The 13,290-nt window shown below is 43.3% G+C and overlaps 1 protein-coding gene across 2 annotated transcripts in view; it reads right to left on the bottom strand.

Annotated features, from left to right (window-relative positions):
- The window catches only part of VWF (von Willebrand factor), a 195,832-nt gene that overhangs the window by 126,487 nt on the left and 56,055 nt on the right, over positions 1-13,290 (bottom strand). For both annotated transcript variants that reach the window (XM_056517205.1, XM_056517206.1), the window contains 5 exons: positions 11,595-11,733; positions 6,427-6,527; positions 5,753-5,948; positions 3,999-4,214; positions 1,004-1,244 (listed from right to left, as the gene is read on the bottom strand). In XM_056517205.1, the coding sequence (XP_056373180.1) occupies positions 1,004-1,244; positions 3,999-4,214; positions 5,753-5,948; positions 6,427-6,527; positions 11,595-11,733 (893 nt within the window). The remainder of the gene's footprint in view (positions 1-1,003; positions 1,245-3,998; positions 4,215-5,752; positions 5,949-6,426; positions 6,528-11,594; positions 11,734-13,290) is intronic.

Below are 13,290 nucleotides of genomic sequence, written 5' to 3'. Positions count from 1 at the left end.
AGTTTATATATAGAACAAATATTTCATAAAAATACATTTCTCATTGCGTATTCTGCACCATTTCAATGTTATATCCTGTATTATACTCCAGAGCTATTCTCACTATTCTGCTGGTGAGGTCACTGTGTACATACATTACATTACTTATCCTGTACTGATCCTGAGTTATATCCTGTATTAAACTCCAGAGCTGTACTCACTATTCTGCTGGTGAGGTCACTGTGTACATACATTACATTACTTATCCTGTACTGATCCTGAGTTATATCCTGTATTAAACTCCAGAGCTGTACTCACTATTCTGCTGGTGAGGTCACTGTGTACATACATTACATTACTTATCCTGTACTGATCCTGAGTTATATCCTGTATTATACCCCAGAGCTGCACTCACTATTCTGCTGATGAGGTCACTGTGTGCATACATTACATTACTTATCCTGTACTGATCCTGAGTTATATCCTGTATTATACTTCAGAGCTGTACTCACTATTCTGCTGGTGGGGTCACTGTGTACATACATTACATTACTTATCCTGTACTGATCCTGAGTTATATCCTGTATTATACTCCAGAGCTGTACTCACTATTCTGCTGGTGAGGTCACTGTGTACATACATTACATTACTTATCCTGTACTGATCCTGAGTTATATCCTGTATTATACTCCTGAGCTGCACTCACTATTCTGCTGGTGGAGTCACTGTGTACATACATTACATTACTTATCCTGTACTGATCCTGAGTTATATCCTGTGTTATACCCCAGAGCTGTACTCACTATTCTGCTGGTGAGGTCACTGTGTACATACATTACATTACTTATCCTGTACTGATCCTGAGTTATATCCTGTATATATATATATATATATATATATATATATATATATATATATATATATAATGGGGCTTGTAGTTGGAAATATAAAAAACTAAAAATAACAAATTCAACTCTGCTTTACTGACAAACTTTTGGGTCCAAACTGAAGATATGGCACATACCACATAGAATGGTGATCCGAGAACACATCGTCTGGTTGGAACAATTCCCCATCGTAGTAGCACGAGCACTCGGACTTGGGGACACATTCTCCGTACTCATTGGTGTACAGTCCGGGGGGGCAGTAACATCCTTCCATGCAGGACTCTCTGCAGTTGGTGTCAGGATGAGACAATGACCTGCAGGTCTGGTTACAGGGACTCCCGCACTGCTGGTAAATCTTTCCTTCAGAACACCGGATGGCTGGAAAAAATGTAATTTCTGTCCATCGGTAAAGTGTTCAATGAGTTAAGGCCAGTGGTATCCAAACTGCGGCCTTTTAGATGATGCAAAACTACAACTGTCAGCATGCCCGGACAGCACACGGCTGTCCGAGCATGCTGAGAGTTGTAGTTTTGGAACATCTTAAAGGCCACAGTTTGGAAACCTATATACACCCTATATAGGGGTTACAGTCTAGTGAGCATGCTCATCTCTTTTCATACCTCCTATAGACTTGTAGGACATGTTCCAACTACTGGGACCCACACCTATGTCCCTCTGAATAAGTCATAAACGGTGGTCCTTGTATTTGAAGCATGTCCTACAAGTCTATAGGTGGTATACAAACAGATTAGCATGATCACTAGACTGTTACTCTATATACGGTAACAGTCTAGTGAGCATGCTCATTTGTTCTCATATCTCCTATAGACTTGTAGGGCATGATCCACATACTGGAACCCACAACTACGTCCCTCTGAATAGGTCATAAATGGTGGTCTATGTAACTAAAGCATGTCCTACAAGTCTATGGGAAGTATGAAAACAGATGAGCATGCTCATAAGACTGTTACCATATATTCGGTAACAGTCTAGTGAGTATGCTCATTTGTTCTCATATCTCCTATAGACTTGTAGGGCATGATCCACATACTGGGACCACACCTGTGTCCCTCTGAATAGGTGATAAATGGTGGTTCTTGTAATTGAAGCATGTCCTACAAGTCTATGGGAAGTATGAAAACAGATGAGCATGCTCATAAGACTGTTACCGTATATATGGTAACAGCATAGTGAGCATATTCATCTGTTTTCATACCTCCATTAGACTTGTAGTATATGATCCATCAACTGGGACCCACACCTACGTCCCGCTGATAATGGTGGTTCTTGTTTGGTTTGCTTGGTGCAAGGATTTTTGCCACCCTAGGCAAAAGCTAATTTTAGCCCATTAGCTCCACCCTTTGACACCTTACTACTGGGATGACAGACTGTAACAAACCTGCTCCTTATGTAATAACCTACTACTGGGGTGATACACTGTAACAAACCTCCTCCTCATGTAATCACCTACTACTGGGGTGACACACTGTAACAAACCTCCTCTTCATGTAATCTCCTTACTACTGGGGTGACACACTGTAACAAACCTCCTCCTTATGTAATCTCCTTACTACTGGGGTGACACACTGTAACAAACCCCCTCCTCATGTAATAACCTTACTACTGGGGTGACACACTGTAACAAACCTCCTCCTCATGTAATCACCTACTACTGGGGTGACACACTGTAACAAACCTTCTCCTAATGTAATCTCCTTACTACTGGGGTGACACACTGTAACAAACCTCCTCCTCATGTAATCACCTACTACTGGGGTGACACACTGTAACAAACCTCCTCCTCATGTAATCTCCTTACTACTGGGGTGACACACTGTAACAAACCTCCCCCTCATGTAATAACCTTACTACTGGGGTGACACACTGTAACAAACCTCCTCCTCATGTAATCTCCTTACTACTGGGGTGACACACTGTAACAAACCTCCTCCTCATGTAATCACCTACTACTGGGGTGACACACTGTAACAAACCTCCTCCTCATGTAAACTCCTTACTACTGGGGTGACACACTGTAACAAACCTCCTCCTCATTTAATCTCCTTACTACTGGGTTGACACACTGTAACAAACCTCCTCCTCATGTAATCTCCTTACTACTGGGGTGACACACTGTAACAAACCTCCCCCTCATGTAATAACCTTACTACTGGGGTGACACACTGTAACAAACCTCCTCCTCATGTAATCTCCTTACTACTGGGGTGACACACTGTAACAAACCCCCTCCTTACGTGAAGGCTGTTCTGGCTGGGTGGGTTCTTCAAATGAGCGGTGAGTGCTTCCGATGCTGGCTAATTAGTAACTTTCTTGCAGCGGGCAGACTGGTGCCCCCATCAAGAGGGCGCTCGTGGAAGCTGCCTCTTTTGCCTACAGGCAGAACCGGCCCTGCTTATGGAAATAAGGGGCCTAGACCAATGTTTCCCAACCAGAACGCCTCCAGCTGTTGCAAAACTACTACTCCCAGCATGCCCGAACAGCCTTTGGGGAGTTAGTTAGGAAACACTGGCCTAAACCCATTCATTTTTTTTCTCTTAAAATGTCTACACATTTGGGCAGAGGATGTTCTCCTAGGACTCAGCAGCTGCTTGCAGGGTCTACCGCTCCTAGATTTTGGAAGGAGTAAATGCACAAGGATAGACATTTGCACAAATTTTTTGAATGGTGGTCACCTATGATAAATCTATATGGAAAGGTACTCTCTAACAGGTAGGGTACAGCTGCAATGGTTGTGGCTAAAAGAGTCAAATCCAAGAATAAGGAGTTGTTCACATACAGCTATATAATATCCTGGTAGAAGTAGAATGATAATATGGAGCACTAATCAGGTCTAGTCATCTAGTACACACAAATATAGCGGGGAGATCAGAAGCAGAGCAGAGAAATGTGGACGGGTGACAGCCGTTTCACACTGGTAAGAAGCACCTTGATGGTGTGAAACGGCTGTAGTCCATCCACGCTTCCACGCTCTGCTTCTGATCTCTTTGCTTTGTTTGTGTGTACTATGTCATGCCAGATAAACAGCTCTCATCTACCAGACATTCAATTTCACCATACCCAGCATCTGTAGTATGGTTTGTCCATCACTATTTGGCTACAGACTCTACTTACAGCAAAATTCGGGTGATCTCCACTCGATGAGGACGCCTTTCTTGGAGCAGGCCATGGCATAGGTGGAAATAGCAGAGCACATACACTCCTTCCCATTGGAACAAGCGCAGACATCGTAGCGACAATTCTTTAGATATGGAAGGGGGTTGACCTCGCTGTGACATGGCTGGAACGTGAAATCCATGAGGGTAGAGCAGACGTCCTCTGCGTATCTGGCTATAGACATTAATAAAGACATGGTTACAATGTATGTATTTTGCCATATAGTGACATTATATTCACTGGGTCTGGTCAGAGGCGTTTACAAGAAGAGGAGAAGAAATGACTACTGGGACATATCCATAATGGGCTCTGCTTACACTAGTGTCATGGCCTCCATATTTACCTGAGCCTTGATGGATATGGTGGTTTTTTATGTCCTGTAAGAGATTTAAACCAGGCTTTCCAATCTGTTTTATTGTTTTACTCCCCTACCCCTGAACATTGATACCCTTAGTGATACCCTCCACAACCAGTGCCAGTCACAATAACTCCTCTGAACAATTCATAGTCATAGTAACCCCTAGAACCAGTAAAGGGCACTATATACAACCTCTATGCCCTCCCCTATAATCAGTGACAGCCACAATACCCTCCACATAATCAGTGACAGACACAAAACCCTCCCTATAATCACTGACAGTCACAAAACCCTCCCCTATAATCAGTGACAGCCACAATAACTCCTCAAAACAATTCATAGTCATAGTAACCCCTAGAACCAGTGAAGGGCACTATATACAACCTCTATGCCCTCCCCTATAATCAGTGACAGCCACAATACCCTCCACATAATCAGTGACAGACACAAAACCCTCCCTATAATCACTGACAGTCACAAAACCCTCCGCTATAATCAGTGACAGCCACAATAACTCCTCAAAACAATTCATAGTCATAGTAACCCCTAGAACCAGTGAAGGGCACTATATACAACCTCTATGCCCTCCCCTATAATCAGTGACAGCCATAATACCCTCCACATAATCAGTGACAGCCACAAAACCCTCCCTATAACCAGTGACAGCCACAATACCCTCCACATAATCAGTGACAGTCACAGTAACCCCTCAAAACTATTCATAGTCAGTGACAGTCATAATGCCCTCTCCTATAACAAGTGACAGCCACAGTGCCATCTCCTATAACAAGTGCAGCCACAGTGCCCTTGTCTATAAAGAATGACAACTACATTTTACTGCCCTACAGTGACAGCCACATTGCCTTTCCTATTATCAGTGACAGCCACAATGCCCTCCCCTATAATCAGTAACAACCATATTTCCCTTCCTTATTAACCTGACAGCCGTAATGTCCTTGCCTATAATCAGTGACAGCCACAATACCCTCTCTTATAAAGAAAGACAGCCACAATACCCTCCATATAATCAGTGACAGATACATTGTCCTCTCCTATAATCAGTGACAGACGAAGTGCCCTCGCCTATAAAGAATGAAAGCCACATTGCCCTCCACATGATCAGTGACAGCCACAATACCCTCCCCTATAATCAGTGACAGACATTATGCCCTCACCTTTAAAGAATGACACCCACAATACCCTCCGTATAATCAAAACTAACTATATAATTACATAAATATCAGGAAGTATGTGGAAAGAAGTTATAAGACTTTTTTTTTTTTAACTGAACAACCTTTTTTTACGTTTTGCTGGTCAAGCTGATATCGGGGTTCCCCTTCAGGTGGACCCTTACCTCGTCTGGGGTTCAGACTACACGGATCAGTGTCCTGTTTAACCAGATCTGCACAGTCACCATTGAGTTTCCAGGAATTTCCAAAGTCTTCCACACTGGCCTCTACAAGTCCTGAAGGTGTAAGGAAGTCATCACCTTGATTTCCGTTGTAGTTCCCACAAAGGCCACTAGTGAACTCGGCAAAAACTGGAGAAAGCTGTAATGAAACACCAATAGATATCAGGTTGTCCAGTTAGGGGGTCCTCTCTTTAGGATCCTCAACTCTTCACCAGTGTGGTGAGTGGTTACAAAGAGAGACAATTTCTCTGGAGGACCCATCATGCCCTGCATCACACAGAAAACGCACTGATTTGAATGGGCAATGTGTAATGCCTCATTTCCCAAGTGGTGGCACTGTAGAGAAACTGAACATCGCCAGGTTTCTCCACAGCTGATCGCTGGTGATCTCAGCAAGGGGATACTTTGTGATCATCTTATGGTCAGAGAATCCTTCTAAAAAGTAGAGATTGTCCAAAGAGAACAATAGCCAAAAGGCATAACCTATAAAAAAAATAGGCATCTCTTCATTGGACAAACCAGAATCCTCCATTACAGCCGCCATGTTGAAAGTATGATAGAATATTACATAGGTTAGGCGTAGAAGTCTTAAAGGACAAAGTAAGGGTGTTCCTCACCTTAGTGATGAGTTTCCCATGGCCGTCCCAGTCAATCTGTAGATCCTCCCGATACGAGAGCTGTACGGACGACAAAGCTGTTGTCTGGATACGAAGGGAACCTGTTGAGAACCCAATTACATCCATTCAAGCTTTACAAATTCCCTCTATCTGACAAGTCAGACACAAGACAGGAAGTCCTAATGAGATTTTCCATCTTAATGTATTGATAAAACTGTATCACTGAACACTGACTGATGTTAAACTATGTTTATAGTCCCCAGTTATTTCTCACACAATGATGTAGTTATAGGGGCGAAGCACTCACATCGGGGGCTAGTGCCTGGAGGTGCCGTAGGTCTTCCGACATATAGGAGGATGTCAGTAGTAAAAATAGTTTGTGGTAGATGGGGAAACCGTTCTAGATTGAGCATTTTTGCTCTGGTGCCACTCTTGTCTATGGGCTGAGTTTGGTATTGCAGCTCAGCCCCATTTGTTTGTATGAGGATGGGCTACAATACTAGACATTACCTGCTGTCAATAGTGTTTGAAAGAAATAAAAAAGCAGAAACAGATAGACATTTTGGGGCAAATTTATCAATGCTTGACAACGGAGAACTAGCTTAAAAAAAGTAACGAATTTTTGTGAAATGCCCTCAATTTTAGCATAAGAAATAACGCCCCCTCTCATATACTTGCATTAAGGGGGCGGGACGTAACGTCACACCATGACATCACCATCCTCCGTCCCCTGCATTGCCAGTCATCAGGCACAGAGCAAAGCTCACTCCGTGCACCAGATGACAGGGGTGCAGCAGGGAGATCGCGGGGGATCCCAGTGGCCAGACCCCTGTGATCAGACATCTTATCCCCTATCCTTTGGATAAGGGATAAGATGTCTGGAGGTGGAGTACCCTTTTAAGCAGTGAAAATCCCTCTTCCTCTTTTTCTCTAATTTTAAACAATCCCTTAAAGGGGTATTTTTTTTTTAAGTCAACTGGTGCCAAAAAGTAAAACAGATTTGTGGATTACTTCTATTAAAAAATCTTAATCCTTCCAGTACTTTTTAGCTGCTGAATACTACAGAGGAAATTCTTTTTTTTTTTTAACACAGAGCTCTCTGCTGACATCATGACCACAGTGCTCTCTGCTGACATCTCTGTCATTTTAAGAACTGTCCAGAGTAGGAGAAAATTCCCATAGCAAACATATGCTGCTCTGGACAGTTCCTATAATGGACAGAGATGTCAGCAGAGAGCACTGTGCTCCTGATGTCAGAAGAGAGCACTGTGCTCCAAAAAGAAAAGATTTTCCTCTGTTTTATTTAGCAGCTAATAAGTACTGGAAGGATTAAGATTTTTTTTTTATAGAAGTAATTTACAAATCTGTTTAACTTTCTAAGCTCGACCTTTGATGTAAAGAGGATAAACATTGCTCTCTGGTGCTACCTATTGGAGGTGGCATCCCTGCAAATCAATGCTCAACCCCTTTAAAGGGGTACTCCGGTGGAAAACCTTTTTTTTTTTTTTTCAAGTGGTGCCAGAAAGTCAAACAGATTTGTAAATCAATGCTTGCAGTGAGAAACAGCGTTCGGCACAACCAGCCGTACAGCCTGATAATCGCTCTTGGTAAAACAGGCTGTCCAGAGCAGCATATGTTTGCTATGGGGATTTTCTCCTACTCTGGACAGTTCTTAAAATGGACAGAGATGTCAGCAGAGAGCACTGTGCTCGTGATGTCAGCAGAGAGCTCTGTGTTCCAAAAAGAAAATAATTTCCTCTGTAGTATTCAGCAGCTAATAAGTACTGGTAGGATTAATATTTTTTAATAGAAGTAATTTACAAATCTGTTTAACTTTCTGGCACCAGTTGATTTAAAAAAAAAAAAAAAAAGTTTTCCACCAAAGTACCCCTTTAAGAGACTTGAAGCATTACTGGAGATTGTTAGCCAATTAAAAATGTCATCCAAAAGAAAGAGTTACTCATTTTCTGAGTACCTGTTTCTCCTTTTGGAAGAAATTTTGTCATGGTTAACAATCCCAGTCATGTCTGGCTTTTCAAGATTTCCAACATTGACTTGCAGGGGCATTACCCCCAATAGGTGACAAGCTCTTTTACTTCTGGAGGAGGACTCCATGCACCATTTTGGAAGTCTACTCAAGGAGAAACTTTATCCCCTCAGTCTCATATTGCTACCTAGAAATTGTCAAAAAAGTAGACTAGCTGCTTCTGCGGGCATATAGAGAATATTTTTGTTAAAGTCAAATCTTTAATACAAAGGTACATAAATGTATTCTGAATCTGAAAGGGAATACTTAGATCCTTAAAGAGGTACTCCGGTGGAAATTTTTTTTTTTCAAATCAACTGGTGCCAGAAAGTTAAATAGATTTGTAAATTACAGTGACCCCCCGACCTACGATGGCCCCGACATACGATAATTTCAACATCAACATACGATGCTTTCTTATGTCGGGGCCATCGCATAAACGGCTATCCGGCAGCGCAGACTGCTTCAGCTACCACCGGATAGCCTTTAATGTGCCCCATGTGGTCCGGTGGGTGTCACTCACCTGTACCGGCGCTCCGGACCGTCCTCTTCGGGATCCCCTGCATCGCCGGCACTCTCCATCGTCGTTATCATGTCATCGCGCACGCCGTTCCGTCATCCAATAGGAGCGGCGTACGCGGCGATGTGATGACGGCGATGAAGAGACTCAGAAGAGACGGTCCGGGGACGCAGCGACAGTGATGGAGGGCGACATCCAGGGCAGCGGTGAGCGGCAGGGACAGGTGAGTACTGTATAACCTCCTATACCAGTGGTCTTCAACCTGCGGACCTCCAGATGTTGCAAAACTACAACTCCCAGCATGCCCGGACAGCCGTTGGCTGTCCGGGCATGCTGGGTGTTGTAGTTTTGCAACATCTGGAGGTCCGCAGGTTGTAGACCACTGTCCTATACTTTACATTGCACGGATCCCTCAACATACGATGGTTTCAACTAACGATCGTTCACTTGGAACGGATTACCATAGTTGACGGACCACTGTACTTCTGTTTAAAAATCTTTTTTTTTAAATAATTTTTGTAGTTTTTTTTTTATAAAATTTTTATACACATTACAAAACCAAATCCACTTTTCCAACAACCTATTTATATCAATGTCCACCCTATCTCACCCCCTCCCCCTTATCCCAAATACATTAATCCATTGAGAAGCGAGGGGTCCGGAGGTCAGGGGACACCACTTAATCCCTCTTACATTTTATTCACCCCTCTTAGGTTTTCCCCATTACCTTACAATTGTTATTTTCCTTTTCCTAAATCAACAGCAATAAATTAAACACATACTCCTTCTATTTTCCAGTTCCTTGCATCCTGTCCTCCGAACTCCTCGCCCCATCACATCATAGTTCTATCATAAACCATGCTCCCTAAATTAGGGGGGGGGGGAAATCTTACACCTTCCAGTACTTATCAGCTGCTGTATGCTCCGGATGAAGTTCTTTTCTTTTTTAATTTCCTTTCAGTCTGACCACAGTGCTCTCTGCTGACACCTCTGTCCATGTCAGGAACTGTCCAGAGCAGGATAGGTTTGCAATGGGCACCAGCAATTTGCACAGTTCCTGACATGGACAGAGGTGTCAGCAGAGAGCACTCTAGTCACACCGAAATTAAATTCGAAAAGAACTTCCACTGGAGCATGCAGCAGCTGATTAGTACTGGAAGGATTAAGATTTTTAAATAGAAGTAATTTACAAATCCGTATAACTTCCTGGCACCAGTTGATTAAAAAAAATGTTTTCCACTGGAGTACCCCTTTAATAGCAGTCTTTTATTTTCCCTTTGCCGCCAGATTCGCATAGGGTATATTAAACAAAGAGAAAGCAACTGTCGCCAAAATCTCTGTTGCTTCCTGTAGATTAGGAGCATGTGAAGACACCCTTTGATCTGAGGGCATTCAGAAGTACAAAAAGACTTCCAGCTCCGAGACTAGTAAAATTCTCAAACTTTCCTGAACATCTTGTAAAAACACATCACTTGTAGAGCCGACGCATTTCTGTCTTTAATCAAGGGACAAATACTGTGGGCAGCCACATATAAGAGTATAAATAACCCTCTGATCTGTATGGTTGAATGGGTCAAGGCGAATTCCTAAAAGGGTTATCCAGGTTTTAAAAACGTAAAAAAAAAAAAATAAGTGTCCCTGTAATCTCCAGGATGGGGCCCGACTCTCTCAGTGTAATACATCGGCCCCAACTTACTAGACACACTCATCTTGGCAGTGACAGCTCACTGAGCCAATCACTCCTTGACCCGTTGGGCCCTGTTCTGGAGACCATAAGGGGTCCCCGCAATCAGACACATATCCCGTGGATAGGGAATACGTTTTTAGATGGGCGCTGTCAGATTCAAAAACTTTTTATATGTTGTACATCTTGGCAAAATATTAACCTTAAATATTAAGGAAGTGAGAGCAGGACTAGCTCTCCTCTGCGTCCAGTGCTGTCTATCGGACTGTCTGAAAACAGACCGGAAGGGGTTGCAGAACAGCCTGCAGTGATTGGATGGAGAGATGGAGAGACCCAGCACAGCAAAGCAGACTCTTGAAGGAAGTGAATGCATGGTGAGTGAGATGCCTGGAACACGCCCCCTTGCTCAGCAGTGGATGTCAGAATGAGTGATCAGCAGAAAAGAGGGATTTGTGAGCCAAATACAGAAGCCAGACACATAAAAAAGACATGTAAAGCATCTGTATGACCTAGTGAGTAACATATAAAAGCATATTGTTTAATATGACAGGAACGCCTTATGAGCTGGATAATCTTTTTAACATGAAAAAGACCCTCCTTCCACAATTGTGGCCGGAAGAACACTCATTTGTTCACATGTTGCAGTCAAATTGTGTTTTATGCTGAAGTCACAATGTGTGAATACAGTCCTACAGAGGATACCCATTTGGAGCACGAATACTTTTTATACTCATATTACTAACATAATAATGGATTCATCGACAGCAACTTGTTGACATATTCTTATAGGAGCAGCAGATGGTTTTTCATTCAAAAATATATGTGGAAAAAATCAAAGATGTATGGAGATGTATAACAGGCTGGCTACTGAGAAACCATATGTCGCTTTAATATGTTATCCTGGATGCCCTCTACCATATAAAAAAATGCATTATTACCGTGCAGCAATGGAAGCATGATGTCCTGTCCGTCTATGGACACTCCTCCTCCATGTTTAAGTTTCACCGTAATGTTATGCATGTCCAGGAGACGCACGGTGGCTGATCTGGTGCACACAGCATCTGGGTCATCGGCACACTAGAAACAAAAGAGAACATGGACTTACAATGCAACAAACTTATACAGTCATGTCTTAAAGGGGTACCTTGCTGGACAACTTTAAAAAAATTTTTTTTTACTGGGGCCAGAAAGTTAAACAGATTTGTAAATTACTTCTATTCAAAAATATCAATACTTATCAGCTGCTGTATATTACACAGGAAGTTCTTTTCTTTTTGAATTTCCTTTCTGTCTAACCACAGTGCTCTCTGCTGACACATCTGTCCATTTGAGGAACAGTCCAGAGCAGGAGAGGTTTGCAATGGGGATTTACTCCTACTCTGGACAGTTCCTAAAATGGACAGAGGTGCCAGCAGAGAGCACTGTGGTCAAACAGAAAATAATGGTTTGAAAACACAACACATCCACTTGACAAGTAGTCAAGTGGATTAGACATCAACAAAGAAACATCACCCAAAGTGCAAGAAAAAGTGCAAAAAATTTTATACTAAAAAAGAAAAAACGTGCACAAAGGATACGGTCTATCGCAAGACCTTCTCCTACAGGAGAGAGGCCCCCAAACAAGCCTTACCCTTCACCTCCGGACCAAAAGGCACCTGTAAGGATCCAGGTTCGATGTCCCTTTTCACCAAAGCTACTAAGGGGCCACAAATGCTCCCGGCATCCCCCTTGACGTTAGCCAAGGTATCTGCCTGGAGAGCCGTAAACAGTCGGTACCTTGCCCATGCAGGAGTACCCAGGGTTTTTGCAGGAAGGTGCGGAACCTAATGGCCACACAAACCTCCCCTAGACCGCTAGGAGGGACACCCAGAAGGGCTACCGCACCCTAACAATCCTGTGAACACGCGACACGCTGACTACAAAGAGAAATAAATAAGTGAATGTGCGCAGGTCTACTGCCCAGACATCCGGCCGAATCTATGGATCTATAAAAAAAATTCTCTGATCCTAGCCAGAAGGCCGGAAATCAAGAGGTGAGTGCCACAAGGTGAAGTGATCATGATGCTAGTCCCTTTTTTTTTTTCTTTTTAAAGAGCCGAGGAAAAATCTCTCAAATCACACAAAGTGCAAGAAAAAGTGCAAAGGTGTTACACTAAAAAAACGTGCACAAAGGATGAGGTCTATCGCAAGCCCTTCTCCGACAAGTGAAAGGCCCCCCAACAAACCTTACCCTTCGCCTCCGGACCAAGAGGCACCTGCAAGGTTCCAGGTTCGATATCCCTTTTCACCGAAGCTACTAAGGGACCACAAATGCTCCTGGCATCAGGAGGTATCTGCCCGCAGAGCCGGTAACAGTCGGTACCCTTCCCATGCAGGAGTACCCGGGGTGTTTGCGGGGAGGTGAGGAACCTGATGGCCACACACACCTCCCCTAGACTGCTAGGAGGAACACCCAGAAGGGCTACCGCATCCTAAGAATCCTGTGGTCACACAACATGCAAAAAGTGACACAGTGACAAAAAGAAAGAAATAAGTCAATGTGCACAGATATACTGCCCGGCCGGATCTATAAAAATGTCTCTGATCCTAGCCAAAAGGCCGGGAATCAAGAGGTGAGTGCCACAAGGTGAAGAG

This window comes from Hyla sarda, chromosome 4, assembly GCF_029499605.1.
Source record: "Hyla sarda isolate aHylSar1 chromosome 4, aHylSar1.hap1, whole genome shotgun sequence".
Lineage (NCBI taxonomy): Eukaryota > Metazoa > Chordata > Amphibia > Anura > Hylidae > Hyla > Hyla sarda.
This window is presented reverse-complemented; position numbering and strand designations above follow the sequence as displayed.